Raw genomic sequence first — 18054 nt, 5'->3', positions numbered from 1 at the left:
ATTTCAATTTTAAGAAATTCAATCTTTCAATTATTTCAATTGTAATTTCTTTTAACCGCTGTTTAATGAATTATTTTTAATCCCCCAATTTCTTCCATCCTTCGGCATGCCAAAATCTTCTACCCTAACACCATACCATTCCCCAACCAAACACCATATGCATGAGAGAATATGAGCCAATTGGTGCAAATAATTAGTGGGTTGTGAAATTTCTAAAAAGTCATGTCTTGAATGACTATTAAAGAGAAATTTTACGAGATGACTAAATTGGCTATGTTTGAAATAATTGAAAGACTAAAATTTTCAAAATTATATCTTGGACCATGATCTTCAGCTAACAATATTATATACATTCAATTAACCATTGAAGAAAATGAGAGTTAGACAGAGTAGTATAGAAAATTGAAGTAAACAACCTAACATTCAAAATTTAAGATTCTAATTAATGTAGGTTTTTTACACTTTATACTGTCTCAAAAAAAAAAAGTGAAAAACTATGATACAAAGACAAATATAATTACAAATTACATCCTATAAAGACAAAGGTTCAACTAGACTGAATTCCATAATTATAAAATATGCTACACTGTATTCTAAATCAAATCATACTCTATTCAACTCCCCCTCAAAAACAATAATGGAACTTCAACTGGGTAAAACTTATTAAGACTCTATGTATTTTAGTCACTTAATAATATAGAAATCGAGGATTATATTAAGGAACCGATCGAACAAAGCATATTTTTCTTACATAACATTTTTCCTATTCTAGCAAATCACAATAGCTGTGGTGATTCAAAATTAGGTTAAAAAAATATAAATAAAACATTTTATCTTAAATCAAAGTAATCATTTTTTTTTTCCATAATATATGTAAATTTGTAATTTTTAAATTAATTAAAAAGGTAGAAGTTCAAATGTGAGAATTATTTATTTTTAGTTTTGGCTTCTAATTAATTTTTTGTTTGTTTGTTTGTTTTGTTTTTTTTTTTTTTTTTTTTTTTTTTTTGTAATATTATCTAGAAATTATATGATTGTATGAATGAAGTATTTAAATAATGAAGAAGATTATAACATAAGTTTTTATTGATGAATGAAATAGACAATAGAATAGATCAGACGTATTGTGAGTGATAAATTATACTATATTAAATCAAGTAATTATTCACATTCAAGTAAACTAAACTAAACTCCGTAACTATACAATATGCTATTCTAAATCAATTCATATGTACATAATGTATTTTACGGACAAAATAAAGGAACTTAGTCATCTTGTATGTATGTATGTAAGTCTGGGTGTGAGTTAATTCTCTTTGATGTAAAGTTATATAAAAGAGAAATAAAACCTACATTTCAATCCATCAAATACACTAAAAAAAAAAAAATTAATTCATAATATTCATATACAAATCATAATAAATAAATTCATAACAATAATAGTAAAAATAATAACATAACTTTCTAAGCCTTTAAGGTTTTATATATAGCTTTTAACTTTCCTTTTATATTAAGTTATAAAAAGGTCTGTGTAAATGGGTTAACACAAAAAAAAAAAAAATTAAAAAATTAATAGGTTTAAGGGCTTGTCATGTTAAAGACAGGAAACATAACGGGTTAAACCGGTTAACGACATACTGAATGTGATAGATCATACTATAGTAGATCAAGTAATTATACACATTCAAGTAAACTAAACTCCATAATTTTTCAATATGCTATTCTAAATAGATTGTGAATAAAGAAAGATACAGAATTGAAGAGCTACATACGTCATATCCTTACATATCCTGTATGTATTTTTTTTTCAACAAAGGGAATGCATAAATCAAAACTTCAAGTCTCACAAAGATGGCCTAAAATTGACCACCTCAACAGAAATGCTTTCTAGCTCTACTTTATTCAAACTAACTAGATATATACAAGAATATGCCTCTAATGTCAGGGCCAAACAAGGCTCAAACCAATCAAGGATATGCTCTCCAAGTAATTCCTATCATTAACAATCAAACAACTCTCCAAAACCTCCACAAACCAATAGTCAAGATTGAGCTCCCCGTCCCACACAAAGGATGGGACCGATGCCCTTTCAAGTAGGATTCCAACTACCCTTTAAGCCACCCTTAAGCCAAGGCCCCATCCCCACCGGCACAGCGTACTGTGTTTTAGCCCGAGAGAACTTAAGGGACCCGACTTAAGCAATGGCACTCCCCTCCTTCCACCCTCACACCCAAGACTCACCCCCACGGCATAGCGTACTATGTTTTAATCCGGGGGAGCTTTAAGAGTCCCGATGTGAGCAATGGCTCCCTCCCCACCACCCTTAGGCCAAGGTTCAACCCCCCACGGCATAGCGTACTATGTTTTAATCCGGGAGGGCTTTAAAGATCCCGACCTAAGCAATGGTCTCACCAACTCTCCAATCCCGGCCCCATTATTTAAACCTCTTTCCAGATTTTTGCTTTCATATTTTCCAAACTTCTTTCTCCAGTACATATTTTTCATATTCTTTTCCTTTCATTTTCAATCCTAAGGAATCACCACCATTCCAAGCACTCCCATCTCAGAGTGTATGCTATACTTGGAGCTCAATCTAACCCCTCCAATCTAACACAAGACAGAATGAGCAATTAAATCAAGCAATAACAAGGAGAGCATCCCCTTTGACAAGCAAGCCCCCCAGCCCCAACGAACATAGAGTAACAAGCAGAGCTAGAAGCGCCCAAACCACTAAACAAGCTATATATGCAACAAGTCAAGAGGGAATTTGTCTTTGAAGAATTGGGTCAAATAATTTACTAGAGATGAGTCGTAGCATCGTCCACGATCTTCCCAGCTGCAGCGACAGCCTTTTTGGTTAAGAAGGCCGGGACCGGGAGGGAGGTCGGTGGCGGTGACGTGAAGAAGGAGGATCCAGCGTAACCTTCTGTGATTTTCGCCGGTGAACGGGATATGGCTTCGGCGCTGCCCTTCTCCTTCTTACTGTTTTTCTGCAACAACGGACGGCCGTTCGAGGTGGCAACCCCTTTGCTTCCATTCTTTTGCTTCCACAAGCGAGGCGGCGTAGAAATGAAACTTTCCTTGGATTTTGCCGCCACAAAACTGCGATTACTTCCCTGATAATTAAACCTCCGGTCATGCCGATGATGAGAAACCTCAACGCTCGTCATTGGAGAAATTCGAATTTCCGAGAGAAAAGCAAGCAAGGATTTAGGCGATCTGATTATGAGAAAACAGACTTTTGCGTGCAAGTGGATAGATAGAGTGCATGGGAAAATCTGAGAAATGAAATGAAGGCCCCAGACTTTTATAGAAAATAAGCGCGTGTTTAAATACCAATTAATCTATCAAGAATGTATTTTTTTATTAGACAAAAATACCTCAACATATCTTTATAAATAATCTTATTTAAATATGTAAATTGTGAACATTCAGTATATAAATTCTGTATTTTGACTTGGATCCACCTTGTTAGGTGGACCCGAGTCCATGACATAACTGTTGAACACTAATACTATACCCCTGAGAGCATATGAGCCAATTGGGGCAAATAATTAGTGGGTTGTGAAATTCCTAGAAAGCCTTGTCATAAATGGTTGTTAAAGTGAAATTTCAAGAGATGACTAAATTGGCTACGCTTGAAATAATTGAAGGACTAAAATTTTTCAAAATTATATTGTGGACCAAGACCTTCAGCTAACAATATTATATATTTTCAGTTAACCGTCGAAGAAAATGAGAGTTGGACAGAGTAGTGCAGTCGTTATATCGTAGACCATGGTTCAAAAACGGCGCCGTTTCTTCAAGTAAAGAAACGGCTACCGTTACATATTAACGGCTGCCGTTACATATTAACGGATCCCTATTTTTTTGTGTGTTAATTACAAAACAAAATTAAAGTGTATCTAAAATGAAACTGTCTCACATATTATTTTTATATTATCAAATGAAAATGTAATTGAATTGAAATGAAATTGTAGTTGTGTTGAAATGAAACTTCAGTGTATATAAAATGAAACTGAATAACAGTTTCACATATTTGAGTTTATATTGTCCAATAAAACTGTAGTTATATCGAAATGATATTGTAGTTGTGTTGTAATGAAACTATAGTGTATATAAAATGAAACTGAATAAAACTTTCACATATTTGAGTGTGTGGCGAATGAAACTGTAATTATATCAAAATGAAATTGTAGTTGTGTTGAAATGAAACTGCAGTGTATATAAAATGAAACTGAATATGTTATACAAACAGAGCTACTTTATGCGGAACGGCACGGAGAAACAGCGCCGTTTTGAACCATGGTCCACAATGCTTTGTGGACCGCGGTCCACAGTATAATTTGCCTAGAGTAGTATAGAAAATTGAAGTAAACAGCCTAACATTCAAAATTTAAGATTCTAAGGCTGGCCTCCTAGCTACAAGGTTGGGTGCCGATCTAGAAAGAGAATCTGATAGTATTTTTCTCAACATTAGTCCCTCATTGACTACGATCGAAATAATTGAAGAACTGAATTTTTTAAAATTGAAAATTAAAACTACATATCATATCCACTAATAATTGAGGGATTGAAATTACAATTTTCCTTTGTAATATTATTTATTAATTATTATGATTATATGAATTTATGATTTAAATGTTGAAATTAAAAAGATTAATTATAACCTAAGTTTTTCTTGATGATTGATATAGAAAATAAAGTAGACTGATTCTGAGAAATCATAATATAGTATGTAGATGAAGTAATTATACACATACCAATACAATTAAAAATGACATCCTAAGACAAAGATTCAATTAAACTAATCTCCATAAAACCATAATCTATTCTAGTCTGAGAAAATAAAAGAATTGAAGTTGGGGTAGGTGGTAGATTGTGAGTTACACTCTCCATTATCCCGTTCGAGCATGAGTGTTAGGCATTTCTTTTCAAAGAATTATATTGGGTCAAATAATTCACAAAAGATCCATCCATCCAGCTTTCAGAATCCGCTACACATCACTCATAGAGTTGTCATTCTTCCCTGCAGCCGCAGCAACATCGTTTTTGGTTAAGAAGGCCGGGAGCGGGTGGGAGCTTGGTGGTGGCGATGTGAAGAAGGACCTTCCAGCGTAACGTTCTTCCATTTTCGGCGCTGAAGTGGCTGCTATGGCCTTCTCCTTCTTACTGGATTTGTAGTTCTTCTGCCTCGGGTTCGAGCTGGACAGACTGCCAAAACCTCCACCTCCGCTAATTCCATTCTTCTGGGAACTTGGCTTCTTCCGACACCACTTCGACGCCACAAAACGGTGGTGCTCACTGCCACTCTTCAACGGATCACTCGGATAAAGAACTCCAACGCCCGCCATTAAAATTTTTTTAATTTCCAAGAGGAAAACAACCACGAGTTTACGTCTAGAAATGAGAGCAAGACAGAGATTTTATAGAAAGATTATGATGGATATGATGATGGGTATTGGAGTGCTATGTTTTCCTAATTTAACTATGAAAAGGACTACTATTTTTTCCTCGTCAAATACCGAGTAGGATTTACTTATTTATTTCTAATATAAAAAATCTTAACAATTTTAACTCAATTTAGGTTAATACCTTAACTTTTGTCCATATTTCTATACTTTTTTTTTTTTTTTTTAGTGTTATGGACTCTATTATAATTTATAAGGTTGTATATATATTTGTTTTATACTTTTTCTGTTGCAACATAAAGACTCAATATTTATTTAGTTATACATTGGGCCACAAATATATCTCCGTACAATTGTTGCCTGGTGTAAATTATCCTATGATCAAACATATAATCACGTGACTTTTTTGGTTTATAGAAATGATATTTATACCTTCCACTTTTGGGGTGGTAGTACATGCTAAAGAACATATGACAATATTATGTATGTTTATGGCCATGTAACGTAACATCTTTTACAATCCATCATGGGTGGTGTTAGAGTATAATCCGTAACCTCTAGATCCTCGGCCGAGCAACAGATCTTGGGTTATGTCATTTGCATGCCTTTGACCGAGCTATTAGATCAACTTTCGAGCTACTAGGCCAGCCTCCTAGCTACAATGTTAGGTGCTGATCGATCTGAAAATTCAAACGAATCTGATAGTATTTTTCATTTTAATGTAATCCTACTTTTCATTTTTAAGAAATTCGGTTCTTCAATTATTTCAATTGTAGCCAATTTAATCATTCAGAAAAATTTCTTTTAACAGCGGCCATTGAATGCTAACACTATATCTCCGTCAATAATTAAGGGATTGAAATTACAGTTTCCTCTTTGTAATATTATTTATAAATTAGTATGATTATAGGGATTGAAATTACGGTTTGCCTTTTGTAATATTATCTATAAATTAGTATGATTATAGGACCGAACTTATGATTTTTTTTTTTTGGAAGAGACCGAACTTATGATTTAAATGTTGAAGAAGATTATAAATTAAGTTTTTGTTGATAAATGATATAGAAAATAGAGTAGACTGATTCTGACCGATCATACTATAGTAGATCAAGTAAATATACACATACCAATACAATTAAAAATGACATCCTAAGACAAAGATTCAATTAAACTAAACTGAAATCCATAATTATACGGTATACTATTCTAAATATATAATCTATTCGACTCCTCCTTGAGAAAATAAAGGAATTGAACTTGGACTAGGTGGCAGATTGTGAGTTACACCCCTCCATTATCATGTTTGTGTCTGGGAGTGAGGAATTTCAAAAAATAGAGCTTAAAGAATTGAGTCAAATAATTCAGTAAAGATAGAGCTTCAGAATCTGCCATGCACAGATAACTCCTACAATCACAGCATAACGTTCTTCCATTTTCGGCGCTTCACCTTCTCCTTCTTACTGGCAACCCTTCCACCTCCGCTAATTCCATTCTTCTGGGAACTTGGCTTCTTCGGACACCACTTTCCGCCACTGCCACTCATCAACGGATCACTCGGATGAAGAACCCCAACGCCTGCCATTCAAAATTTTTGAATTTTCAAGAGAAAAACAAGCACGAGTACAGTTTACGTCTAGAAATGAGACTCTGTAATCACAGCGAGTGTTGTCTATGGAAAATTTGAGAAAGCAAGGCAGAGATTTTAATTTATAGAAAGATTATGACTAGATGTAAGCGGATAATATAAGAGTGTTGTGTTTCCTAATTTCACTATGAAAAGCAGAACGTACTATTGTTTCCTTGTCAAATAAGGAGTAGGATTTACTTATTTATATATTTCTATTGTAAAAAAATGTAAAAAACTTTAACTTAATTTAGGTTAATACCCTTGACTTTTATCAATATTTCTATATATATATATATATATATATATATATATATATATATATATATATATATATATATATTTGTACGAGGAAATTTCAATTATGACATCTGTTATAAGCTAGTATCTCATTTATATATACTTTTTGTATTTGTTATAGTCTAAAGATCAATCATTATTACATGGACCATAGATAAAAAGTACATTTTTAATATACTACATAAGGTACATTTTTTGAAAGTACATTTTTAATATATTAAGGCTACATTATTTTATATAATGTATCTTCAATACCAAAATAATGTATCTTCAGTACAAAAATAATGTACTTTTAAAATATTAGAAATGTACCTGATATTTATGGTCCACAGAATTATGTGGACCATGGTCCACACAAAAATTTGCCCCTTAAAAGTGATCAATACTTATTTAGTTATACATTGGGCTACAAATATTATACTCCATACAATTGTTGGTGTAAATTATCCTATGATCGAACTATAAACACATGACTTTTTTGGTTTCTAGAAATTATATTTATACCTTTCAATTTTGGGTGGTAGTACGCGCTAAAGAAGTAAAGAACATATAAATCTTGTTAGGAACATATGTATTAAGATTTTGATGATACCAATGTAACTTAGACTGTAGATACCTAACTTTTTTAATTCATATGTATTAAGATTTTGATAATACCCTTGACTTTTATCAATATTTCTATATATATATATATTTTTGTATGAGGAAATTTCAATTATGACATCTGTTATAAGCTAGTATCTCATTCATTGTATCTATTATAGTCTAAAGATCAATCATTATTACATGGACCATAGATAAAAAGTACATTTTTAATATACTACATAAGGTACATTTTTTGAAAGTACATTTTTAATATATTAAGGCTACATTATTTTATATAATGTATCTTCAATACAAAAATAATGTATCTTCAGTACAAAAATAATGTACTTTTAAAATATTAAAAATGTACCTGATATTTATGGTCCACAGAATTATGTGGACCATGGTCCACACAATAATTTGCCCCTTAAAAGTGATCAATACTTATTTAGTTATACATTGGGCTACAAATATTATACTCCATACAATTGTTGGTGTAAATTATCCTATGATCGAACTATAAACACATGACTTTTTTGGTTTCTAGAAATTATATTTATACCTTTCAATTTTGGGTGGTAGTACGTGCTAAAGAAGTAAAGAACATATAAATCTTGTTAGGAACATATGTATTAAGATTTTGATGATACCAATGTAACTTAGACTGTAGATGCCTAACTTTTTCATCATCTCTTCACTAGTGCAGATCTGGTCATTTGCTACTGTTGTAAATGACATTTAGCTACTGTTGTACAACAGTCGCAGATACCAGCGTCACAAAAATCCTCGGACATTACGCGACTGTTGTGGAACAGTGGCGAATTAGGTATTAATTCGCGACTATTCTTGATGTCAAACAGTCGCGGATTGTATTTTTATTTATTTTTCATTTTCTTTATTCAGGGGTCATCCGCGACTGTTTTATGATAGAAACAGTCGTGGAATGTTTTCGTTTTAATATATATCCGCGACTGTTCTAAAGGAAGAACAGTCGCGGATTTTTTTTTATTTTAATTATTAAATTTATTTTTGTTAAATCCACTATTTTTTTTTTAATAATTCTTGTACCTGTTACAGTTAAAAGTCCTACACAACACAATTTATCTATCAATACACTACTTTATATCACCACATTTTAATATCATAGAACCACAATACTTTTAACACAAAACAATCATCAATACTTTAACAAAATGCACTTGAACACAATACTATCATCAAAACACAATACTACTTTATATCCTCGATTACACTTTAATATAATAATATCATCAAAACATGCACAAAACAATACTATCATCAAAACAAAACTATTTATCAATAAAACAAAAGTTACACGCACTCCGAAAAGAAGTATTTTGCCCATTGCTCCCGAATCTCATTTATGTCATTGATGGAGTACGGACTATCGCTTTCAAATGCCTACAAAAAAATTTAAGTAATCAAATTTATGTTAATTAATAAAATATAACTTAACTGTACTATACATAGTTGCATTTAAATTCACTTACCTTATCCAAATCATCAAATGATGAATATTTTGTCACGATACCAAACATGTATCGCATGACATAATATCCACACTCATAATCTCCAGGTTGTATCGGGCACTACAAAATACATATATATATTATTAATTTAAGCAATTTATTGTTATTCATATTATCACACTAATTAAAACTTAAATTCAATTTCTATACATACTTTGCATGAAACCATTGGTTAGTTTGATGATAACCATTGGCTTCCTCGACTATTGTGTCATTGCCACATTCAGAATAACCATTGGTTAGTTTGAGACATGAAACAGTGCCAATTTCTTTAAATTTTATCACATGAATGAATGCACATGACAAGACATTGGAAGTTAATCCACTAGAAGATGGTAGAGTCTTCTATATTACTATCAAGAAAAGATGATAACTACACCAATCTTAGGTTTATAACAAAGCCTAGCAGATGGTAAATTTTAGAATCACTCTAGTGGATTAACTTCCAATGTCTTGGTTCTCTAAGATTTTTTTAAACCAATAACAATCCAAAGCAGGATATGTGGGCTGCTCTGAAGCTTATGTTGAATGGAAACTGATTCTGCTTCAGAATATAATGCGATTTTTCAATAAACATTAGGTGCTGGGCAGTGTAAAATCACTTTGAATGTAAATACATGCCTGGTAAATTTTCCCAGTAGTTATATTGTTGTCCCGCGTCAGCTTATTATCTAGGAATGCTTATATTGTTGTCCAATTCTGTAGTAGTGTAAACTCCTAGGATCTTCAACATCAATCTTCAATCTTCCACCTACCTGCAAAACAATTAAATGGCTTGATCTCTACATATGTAGATCCACCAAACAAAAGCTGCACAATATTTCTACTGCCAGTACCCTCAACAAGCTGTAACCCTCAGAGACTGCCCAGCTAGCAGCCCATCATTGGGTTAAAGTATCTGAGTGCCATGATGAAGGTCTCAGCTGGACAGCTTCATAAACCAAACATCCTAATCCTAGCAAACAAGCCTCAGCTTCTCAGTTTTCTAGGCAAGTTCACCAAGTTCTTTTACCCCTCAAGATTGCCAAGCCAAACAACCTATCATTGGGGTTTATTATTACTTTAACATTAAATACAACACCCCTCAACTGAATATCCTTAGGGTGTTCTTCCAATAACCAAAACTATCCACCTAACTTATATCCCCCTCATATCCATTTTTCAACTCACTTCCTATTCATTCTTTTTTTCACTCAGCTTTTTAAACTGACCTCCTTATAACACCTTTTCTTTTCATCATCTTTTTTCCAAATGGCCAACAAAGAGACCCTTTTCAGGGCAGCTTTATGGACTTATCTTAAAAAAATGAATAAATACAGTTAATATTCCGTAGAAACATAAAGTTAATATTCACGGATCAATCTACAGTTTGGTTTTAATAACACTAGTTAGATGAAGTTTATTAACAAAACTCTACAGTCTTCAGAGACTATAGGCTGGATCAATGGAAAATCACAAGAACACCTCAAATTGACATGGATTTAAACAAACTGGGATCTAATAAAAAGCAATTATGCATAAAGAAACACACTTGAGAGATAGAAATGCACTCACCAAGCATATACCAAAAAGGGCTCTAGTATTTTTGCCACCAGTTAAGTCTACAGTTGATGCATAATATTTCTTGGCTATCTGAAGATTTTCTTGTCCACCTAGCGTATATAGAATCTGGTTCAGCCAAAAAGAGTCTACTCAACATTTAATTACATGGTTTAAGGAGGGGAAAACATCAAGTTCTATAGTGATTTATAATATCAGAGCAATTTATCTTCATAGAATCTGTTAAATAAGGAATTGGAAGAAGAGAAAGAAAGGCATGTCTAAGAACAAACACTTTGCACATCTAGATTATTATCTCCGTGAAGAACAAACTAACCTGGTTATTGCAGATGGACAGTGGCTGTGGCGAGCGGAGACGGTGACGGCGGCTGTGGCGAGCGGAGACGGTGACGGCGGCTGTGGCGACCGGAGACAGTGACAGACTGACAGTGGTTATGGCGGGCGGAGGCAGTGACGGTCGTCGCGTCCGCACCTGTGGCGGAGGAAAGGGCGTTCAGCGGATGTGGAGGCGTTCGCCGTTGAAGATGGCTGCGGCGGCGTTCGCCGTTGAAGATGGCTGTGGCAGCGTTCGCCGTTCGCGGGAGGAGCTGAGATCGAAAGTTTTTAATTTTCAATTCATTCGATTTGTTATTGTTGCATAAGGTGCAGGGGTAGGGTTTTTTTTATTGTTTTTTGAAATGAATTTTAATTATTTTTTTTTAAAAAATAAATTCCGCCACTGTTTCAAAGAGAAACGGTGGCGTTTTATTTTTCTATTTTGCAACTGTTTTAACTAGAAACAGTAGCAAAATATTAAAGCGTTATTTCAATTATTACGAAATTGCCACCGCGAATTTTTGAATTAAGAATACACTACTGTTTTTTTTTAAAACAGTAGCTAAATGCCAGTCTCCTATGCCCTGTTTTGTACTAGTGCTTGTTGCCACTTTCGTCCTAGACGAAAAATACCATAACTCATCTTGTAATTCGTGTTAAGCTAGACAAACACACGAAACTGAGTTATGATATGTTAGTTAGGTCTATTAGGACGAAAGTAGATCGAAAGATTAAAGAAAGGCTATCTATCGGTTATGCAACAAATGAAGAGGTGCTCCTCACAGCCACCAACTCAGACGAAAGATAAAAGCAATCTTTCGTGAAGAGAGACTTTAAGTCTACAATCAGATTGCCAAGACAATTCATCTTCACATAATTCAAGAAGAATGTTGTCTAAGTCTCAGCTGAGAAATCATCCTAGGAACAAGTTGTCCTAAGAACAAGGTGCACATTAACCAAGATGCATTAAATGCCATTGTACCTCTTTCCAGAGCTAGAAGACAAAAACTTGCAGAAGTTCTTGCCACCAACGACTACATGGTACAACCGCAATAAATGAAGCATTAAATGCACCAAGCTCTCCGAGCATTACCCACTGGTCCATAGGTTTGAAATATCATCTCCCTCCAATAGATGGATATTTCCTCTCCTATAAATACCCACCTTCTCCATTGAAGAAGGTGCTAGTTTTTCACTCAACTGATAATACTTATGCAAAAGCTCCTTATACAAGTTCACTCTTCTAAGCTTTTGAAAACCAGTGATTCAAGTTGTGAAGTTTCAAAGAGAGCCATCAGATTTCATCTTCACAATCTTGAAGAAGTCTTGCATCTTATACACGTTGATCATCCATCATTCAACCAGTCAGCCAAGACTTCAATCTGTTGGAGAACCACGCAAATCTTTTCTTCCAACCCTCAACTCTGAAGAAGACGTTGATAGAGGCGGAGTAAACTCTAGGAGTTGAAAAACCTTCCAAGTAGCTGTCCGACTTAGTGATCAAGGAAGCTAGCTTGACATAGTTTGTACTAGGAGTGATAGTGCAAACCCTTTCACAAGTTGTGAAAGAAGAGTGGAGTAGGCACAGTTGGCCGAACCACTATAAAAATCTCTCGTCTCTCTATTTACATACCGCTTTACTTTCGTGCATCGCATATCATTGGCCCTTAAACCGAAATTTTTATAAGCATAAAACAGTGCAAAGCAATACTAAAAAAGGAGTTATTTCTGTAAAAATCGAACTGAGTCTATTCACCCTCCCCCCCCCCCCCCCCCCCAGACTCTCCTTTCGACCCTATTGGGACCAACAAATCTATTGTATAGAAATTATGGATATGGAACCCTGTCCACCTTGCAACGTGGGCACGTTTCAAAAGCATAATTTGCTGGACATTGGGGCATTGGGCTTATGAATCTTGAAATTAGAAAGCACTTGACTTTACAACACCAATTTTAGAGATGGTTTTGGATATTAAATCTCATTGAAGCCAGAATCTGTTTGTAGTTACACAGTTTGTAAATAATTCATCCTACAAAATATAGGATAATTGTAGGATTAATTCGTTCATTCTTGTTGGTCATATTACTTCTCGTTTTTAAGTTAACTAGTATTTTACGCGCATTGCGCGATTGGATAATGCCCAATGTTTTTTTTTTTAAATAAGTACTTTAAAGTATATCAAGGCAAGATTATATTAGAATTGTCGATGCATAGATAATTGAATGTTAAATTTGCGTATTTAAATAGGCAATTCTAAGTTTACAAATGCAAGATAATATAGTCAAGATTGATTATAATTGTCAATAAAATAATTGTATAGGTATGGTTAAAACCAAATATGAGACATAAGGGGAACAAATAAAAATTAGGGCATAAAATATTAAATATATACTAATATTGAAGAGCTAACTGCTGATTGCCAAATAAGGACATTGCGAGATAGTTTCCCACTTCAATTTGTTGTGTAATTTGAATACTCTTTTTGTCAATAAATCCCCCAAGTAGTTAATATGATTGACTTAATTATATATATTTTTTAAAATAATAATAATAATAATAATAATTATTATTATTATTATTATTATTATTATTATTATTATTATTATTAAATATATGTATACCCTTAGGTCATTTTACATGTTAATCGAAACAACTAATTTTTTCAAATATCTTTTTATCAAATGTTGATATAATTCGCTGGTCAAATTCGCTAATATAATTCGTTAACGCTAACCGCTAACTGCTGATTGTCAAACAAGGACATTGCGAGGTAGTTCTCACTTCAATTTGTTGTGTGATTTGAATACTCTCTTTGTCAACAAATCTCTCAAGTAGATAATATGATTGTCTTTATTAATTATATATTTTTTAATTTTTTTCATGGTATTATTAAAATACATGGTAAATAAATATATAGCATTATTTTGGATCCCCGATAATCATCACCAGTTCCAAAGTTAAATGCAGAAGTTGGGTCCCCGGTAATCATATTCCCAGATGGGAAAACGCCACTTGCATATGTGTTAAATGGCGTGCAATTTTCGTGCACCAGCATAAGCTAATGATGAGCTTTCTGGTGAATTTTTTTCATCAGATTTTCCATCCCAGTTTTCAGAGTTACAAGCTACTGGAAGCTAAGATCATCGTAAAAGCCTCTCAGCCATCCATGAGCTTCACGATTCGCCTCCACAGCTCTATCAATGGCCTCACCCCTCTTCTTCTCAAGCTCAAATATGGCTTCAAGCCGCGTCAGCTCCATGTTGAGCTCCTGGACCCTTGCATTCCGGTGATCCTCAATAAACTGCTCCGTCGCCGCCAACACCCTGCCGCCAGTCTCGTTAACCGGCGGCGCAGGGTTGTTCTCACCGAGAACCCTCTCCACCACCGCTTCCACACTGGGGTGGCCGAACGAGAAAACCTTCTTCTCCGACGGCGAGAAAGCAATAATACCAACATCAGCGCCGCAGAGGGTGGAAAGCTCACTGGCCTTCTTGAAAAGTCCAGCGCGGCGCTTAGAGAACGTGACTTCAAGATGGCTCTTGTTCTCTATCTTTGCCATCTCAACCCTTTGCCTGCCCCTACTTGTTCTCGCCATAGCTAACCTTCGATTCTCAAGGATATCACAACTTTAATTTTATTTGCTACTTTATATTATGTTCTCCTAGGCTTATAACACAAGCATATTTATAGGATTATTAAGCTGGCTTAGAAAATTACTATTACTTTATTTCTTAACATATAAAATGGCTTGGGACAATCAACCTATACTCCATTATGGTAATTTACTTTATTTGTATTGTATACTGGGAGCTACTTTATTCTATGGTCAAAGATAATATCGTATTAAATTAAAAATTAATTGTGGACCATAAATAATACATAGGAAATAGAAATGAATTGAAGTACAACTATACATAGTTTAAACCCGGCATGTGACTGGATTCCCGATCCCGTTAATATGTGATTCAACCTTATTTGATTATAAATAATTTAATTAATAAATATAAAATGATTAACGTTTGTTACGAATTTAAATACTTAATTTGTACATGTTGTTTAAGACTTATTTACTATTTTATGTGATGGTCAAAGATTAAACCATGTTAAAAACTCATTCGTGGATCATAAATAATACATATTAGGAAATAAAAATGAATTGAAGTACAACTGTACAAGGTTTAAACCCTACGACCCCATCCCCGATCCCGCGCACTTAAATGTGATTCAACCTTATTTGATTACAAGTACTTTAATTAATAAATATAAAATGATTAACGTTTGCTACGAATTTAAACACTTGATTTGTGTATGTTGTTTAAGACTTATTTTTTACTTTATGTGATGGTTAAAGATAAAATCGTATTAAAAACTTATACGTGAACCATAAATAATACATATTAGGAAATAAAAATGAATTGAAGTACAATTGTACAAGGTTTAAACCGTGTGACCCGCTCCCCGTTCCCGCTAATATGTGATTCAACCTTATTTGATTACAAGTAATTTAATTTATAAATATAAAATGATTAACGTTTGCTATGAATTTAAACACTTAATTTGTATATATTGTTTAAGACTTATTTACTACTTTATGCGATGGTCAAAGATAAAATCGTATTAGAAATTGATACGTGAACCATAAATAATACATATTACGAAATAATACTTAATATCTCGATTGTGAATAGGTAGTAAAAAAAATAAATTAGTTCTTGTCTTTAAAATTATATACTAATATAGAAATCAAAATTGAACAATAATTATATTTCATAGTCATGTAAAACAATCAATTTCTCTGGTATGTGTTAGATGATACAAATGTGGAAAATATGTTACAAACCATTTTATTCCCTCACTTTGTATGGGCATAATAAACATGACAAAATATGGTAGCTAGATAATTTAATACCAACCGTCTAACAAATAAAGAAAAACTCCCGCCCTTAGGGTTGGGGTTCAGCCTTTGGAAGAATAAAGAAAAACTCCAATTATGATATTTGGTAATTGTCGATATTTTCAACAACTTTCAATAGGGGTGATCGAAAATAATGAAAATATTTTTTTTTTTTAAATTTCAAAGTTGTTGGTACGATCATTTTTGCTCAAAAGCTCTAGCTTTCCAATCACCTCCAAAAATGAGAGAATTTGAGTTGTGATTAAATTCGAACACAGCTCAATGAAATTTTGTCTACCCAAAGAATACAATGCAAAAGCTTTTTCATTATTTTGTCAATCATTATTACATGGACCAGAGTCAATAAATAAAAAGTACATTTTTAATATACTAATGATACATTATTTATGTACGTAAGGTACATTTTTTAAAAGTACATTTCTAATATACGAAGAATACATTATTTTATACAATAATGTACCTTCAGTACAAAAAATAATGTACTTTTACTATATTAAAAATGTACCTGATATTCATGGTCCACACAATAATTTACCTTATTTTGTTTGGACTTACAATACGAGAGAAAAAGACGAAGAAGTTGAAAGTTGAAAGTTGAAAGATTAAGTTGAAGTTCATCATCAGCATGGGGCTGACATACATGGAGGCAATAATTGAGTCGAAGAAGAAGAGGAGTGAAGCGATTGATGAAATTGTGGAAGCAAATCAAGAAGCCCAGGGATGTATGAGAGCTTCTCACAATGAACTCAATTTGTAGTAGCTTTTTTTTTTTTGAAAAATGATATGGAAAATCCGATAAAAGAATATTAAGAATTTTATGCCACTAGCTAGTTCGTCCAGTCACTAGCTTCTTCAAGTTTTACACCAATGGACTTAATTGTAACTGTCTGAGAAAATTAAAGAATTGAAGTTGGGGTAGGTGGTAGATTGTGGGTTACACCCCTCCATTATATTATCCTAGAGTTAGGCATTTCTTTTCAAAGAATTGGGTCAAATAATTCACAGCTTTCAGAATCCGCTACACATCATTCATAGAGTCGCCATTCTTCCTTGCAGCCGCAGCGACAGAGTTTTTGGTTAAGAAGGTCGGGAACGGGAGGGAGGTTGGTGGCGGCGACATGAAGAAGGACCATCCAGCGTAACGTTCTTCCATTTTCGGCGCTGAAGCAGCTATGCCCTTCTCCTTCTTACTGGCAACACTTCCACCTCTGCTAATTCCATTCTTCTGGGAACTTGGCTTCTTCGGACACCATTTCCGACACCACTTTCCGCCACTGTCACTCTTCAACGGGTCACTCGGATGAAGAACCCCAACGCCCGCCATTGGAAAGTTTTGAATTTTCAGGAGAAAAACAAGCACCAGTACGGCCACAGTACAGTTTACGTTTAGAAAAGAAACTCTGAAATCACAGCGAGTGTCTATAGGAAAAATCTGAGAAAGCATATATGGTAGAGAGTTTATAGAAATATTATGACCGGAGGGTAAGCGAATTAGAGTGCTGTGTCTCCTAATTTCACTATGAAAAGCAGTACTATTTTTTTCCTTGTCAAATAAGGAGTAGGATTTACTTATTTATTTCTAATGTAAAAAAATGTAAAAAACTTTAACTGAATTTAGGTTAATACTCTTAACTTTTATCAATATTTTTATATATTTTTTTTAGTATTATTGACTCTGTTATAAAACAGTATCTCATTTATATATACTTTTTGTGTCTATTATAGCCTAAAGATTAATCATTATTACATGGACCATGAATATATAAAAAGTACATTTTTAATATACTATGTAA

The 18054-nt window shown here is 33.5% G+C and overlaps 1 protein-coding gene and 1 long non-coding RNA gene across 2 annotated transcripts; both read right to left on the bottom strand.

Moving 5' to 3' along the window:
- Positions 1-9119: 9119 nt before the first annotated feature.
- Positions 9120-9669, bottom strand: LOC109172350. The gene is made up of 3 exons (XR_002052740.1): positions 9625-9669; positions 9432-9530; positions 9120-9342 (listed from the first exon to the last, which is right to left on the bottom strand). It is a non-coding gene; the product is annotated as an uncharacterized LOC109172350 (long non-coding RNA).
- A 4801-nt stretch (positions 9670-14470) lies between these two features.
- Positions 14471-14941, bottom strand: LOC109172199 (agamous-like MADS-box protein AGL62). Its single transcript, XM_019321347.1, has one exon. It carries the CDS (start codon positions 14939-14941, stop codon positions 14471-14473), a length of 471 nt encoding a protein of 156 aa, XP_019176892.1.
- Positions 14942-18054: the final 3113 nt, after the last annotated feature.

The sequence above is a fragment of the Ipomoea nil genome, unplaced genomic scaffold (assembly GCF_001879475.1).
Source record: "Ipomoea nil cultivar Tokyo-kokei standard unplaced genomic scaffold, Asagao_1.1 scaffold0415, whole genome shotgun sequence".
Classification (NCBI taxonomy): Eukaryota; Viridiplantae; Streptophyta; class Magnoliopsida; order Solanales; family Convolvulaceae; genus Ipomoea; species Ipomoea nil.
Note: the sequence above shows the minus strand (reverse complement) of the source record. Positions and strands in the feature narration are given on the sequence as shown.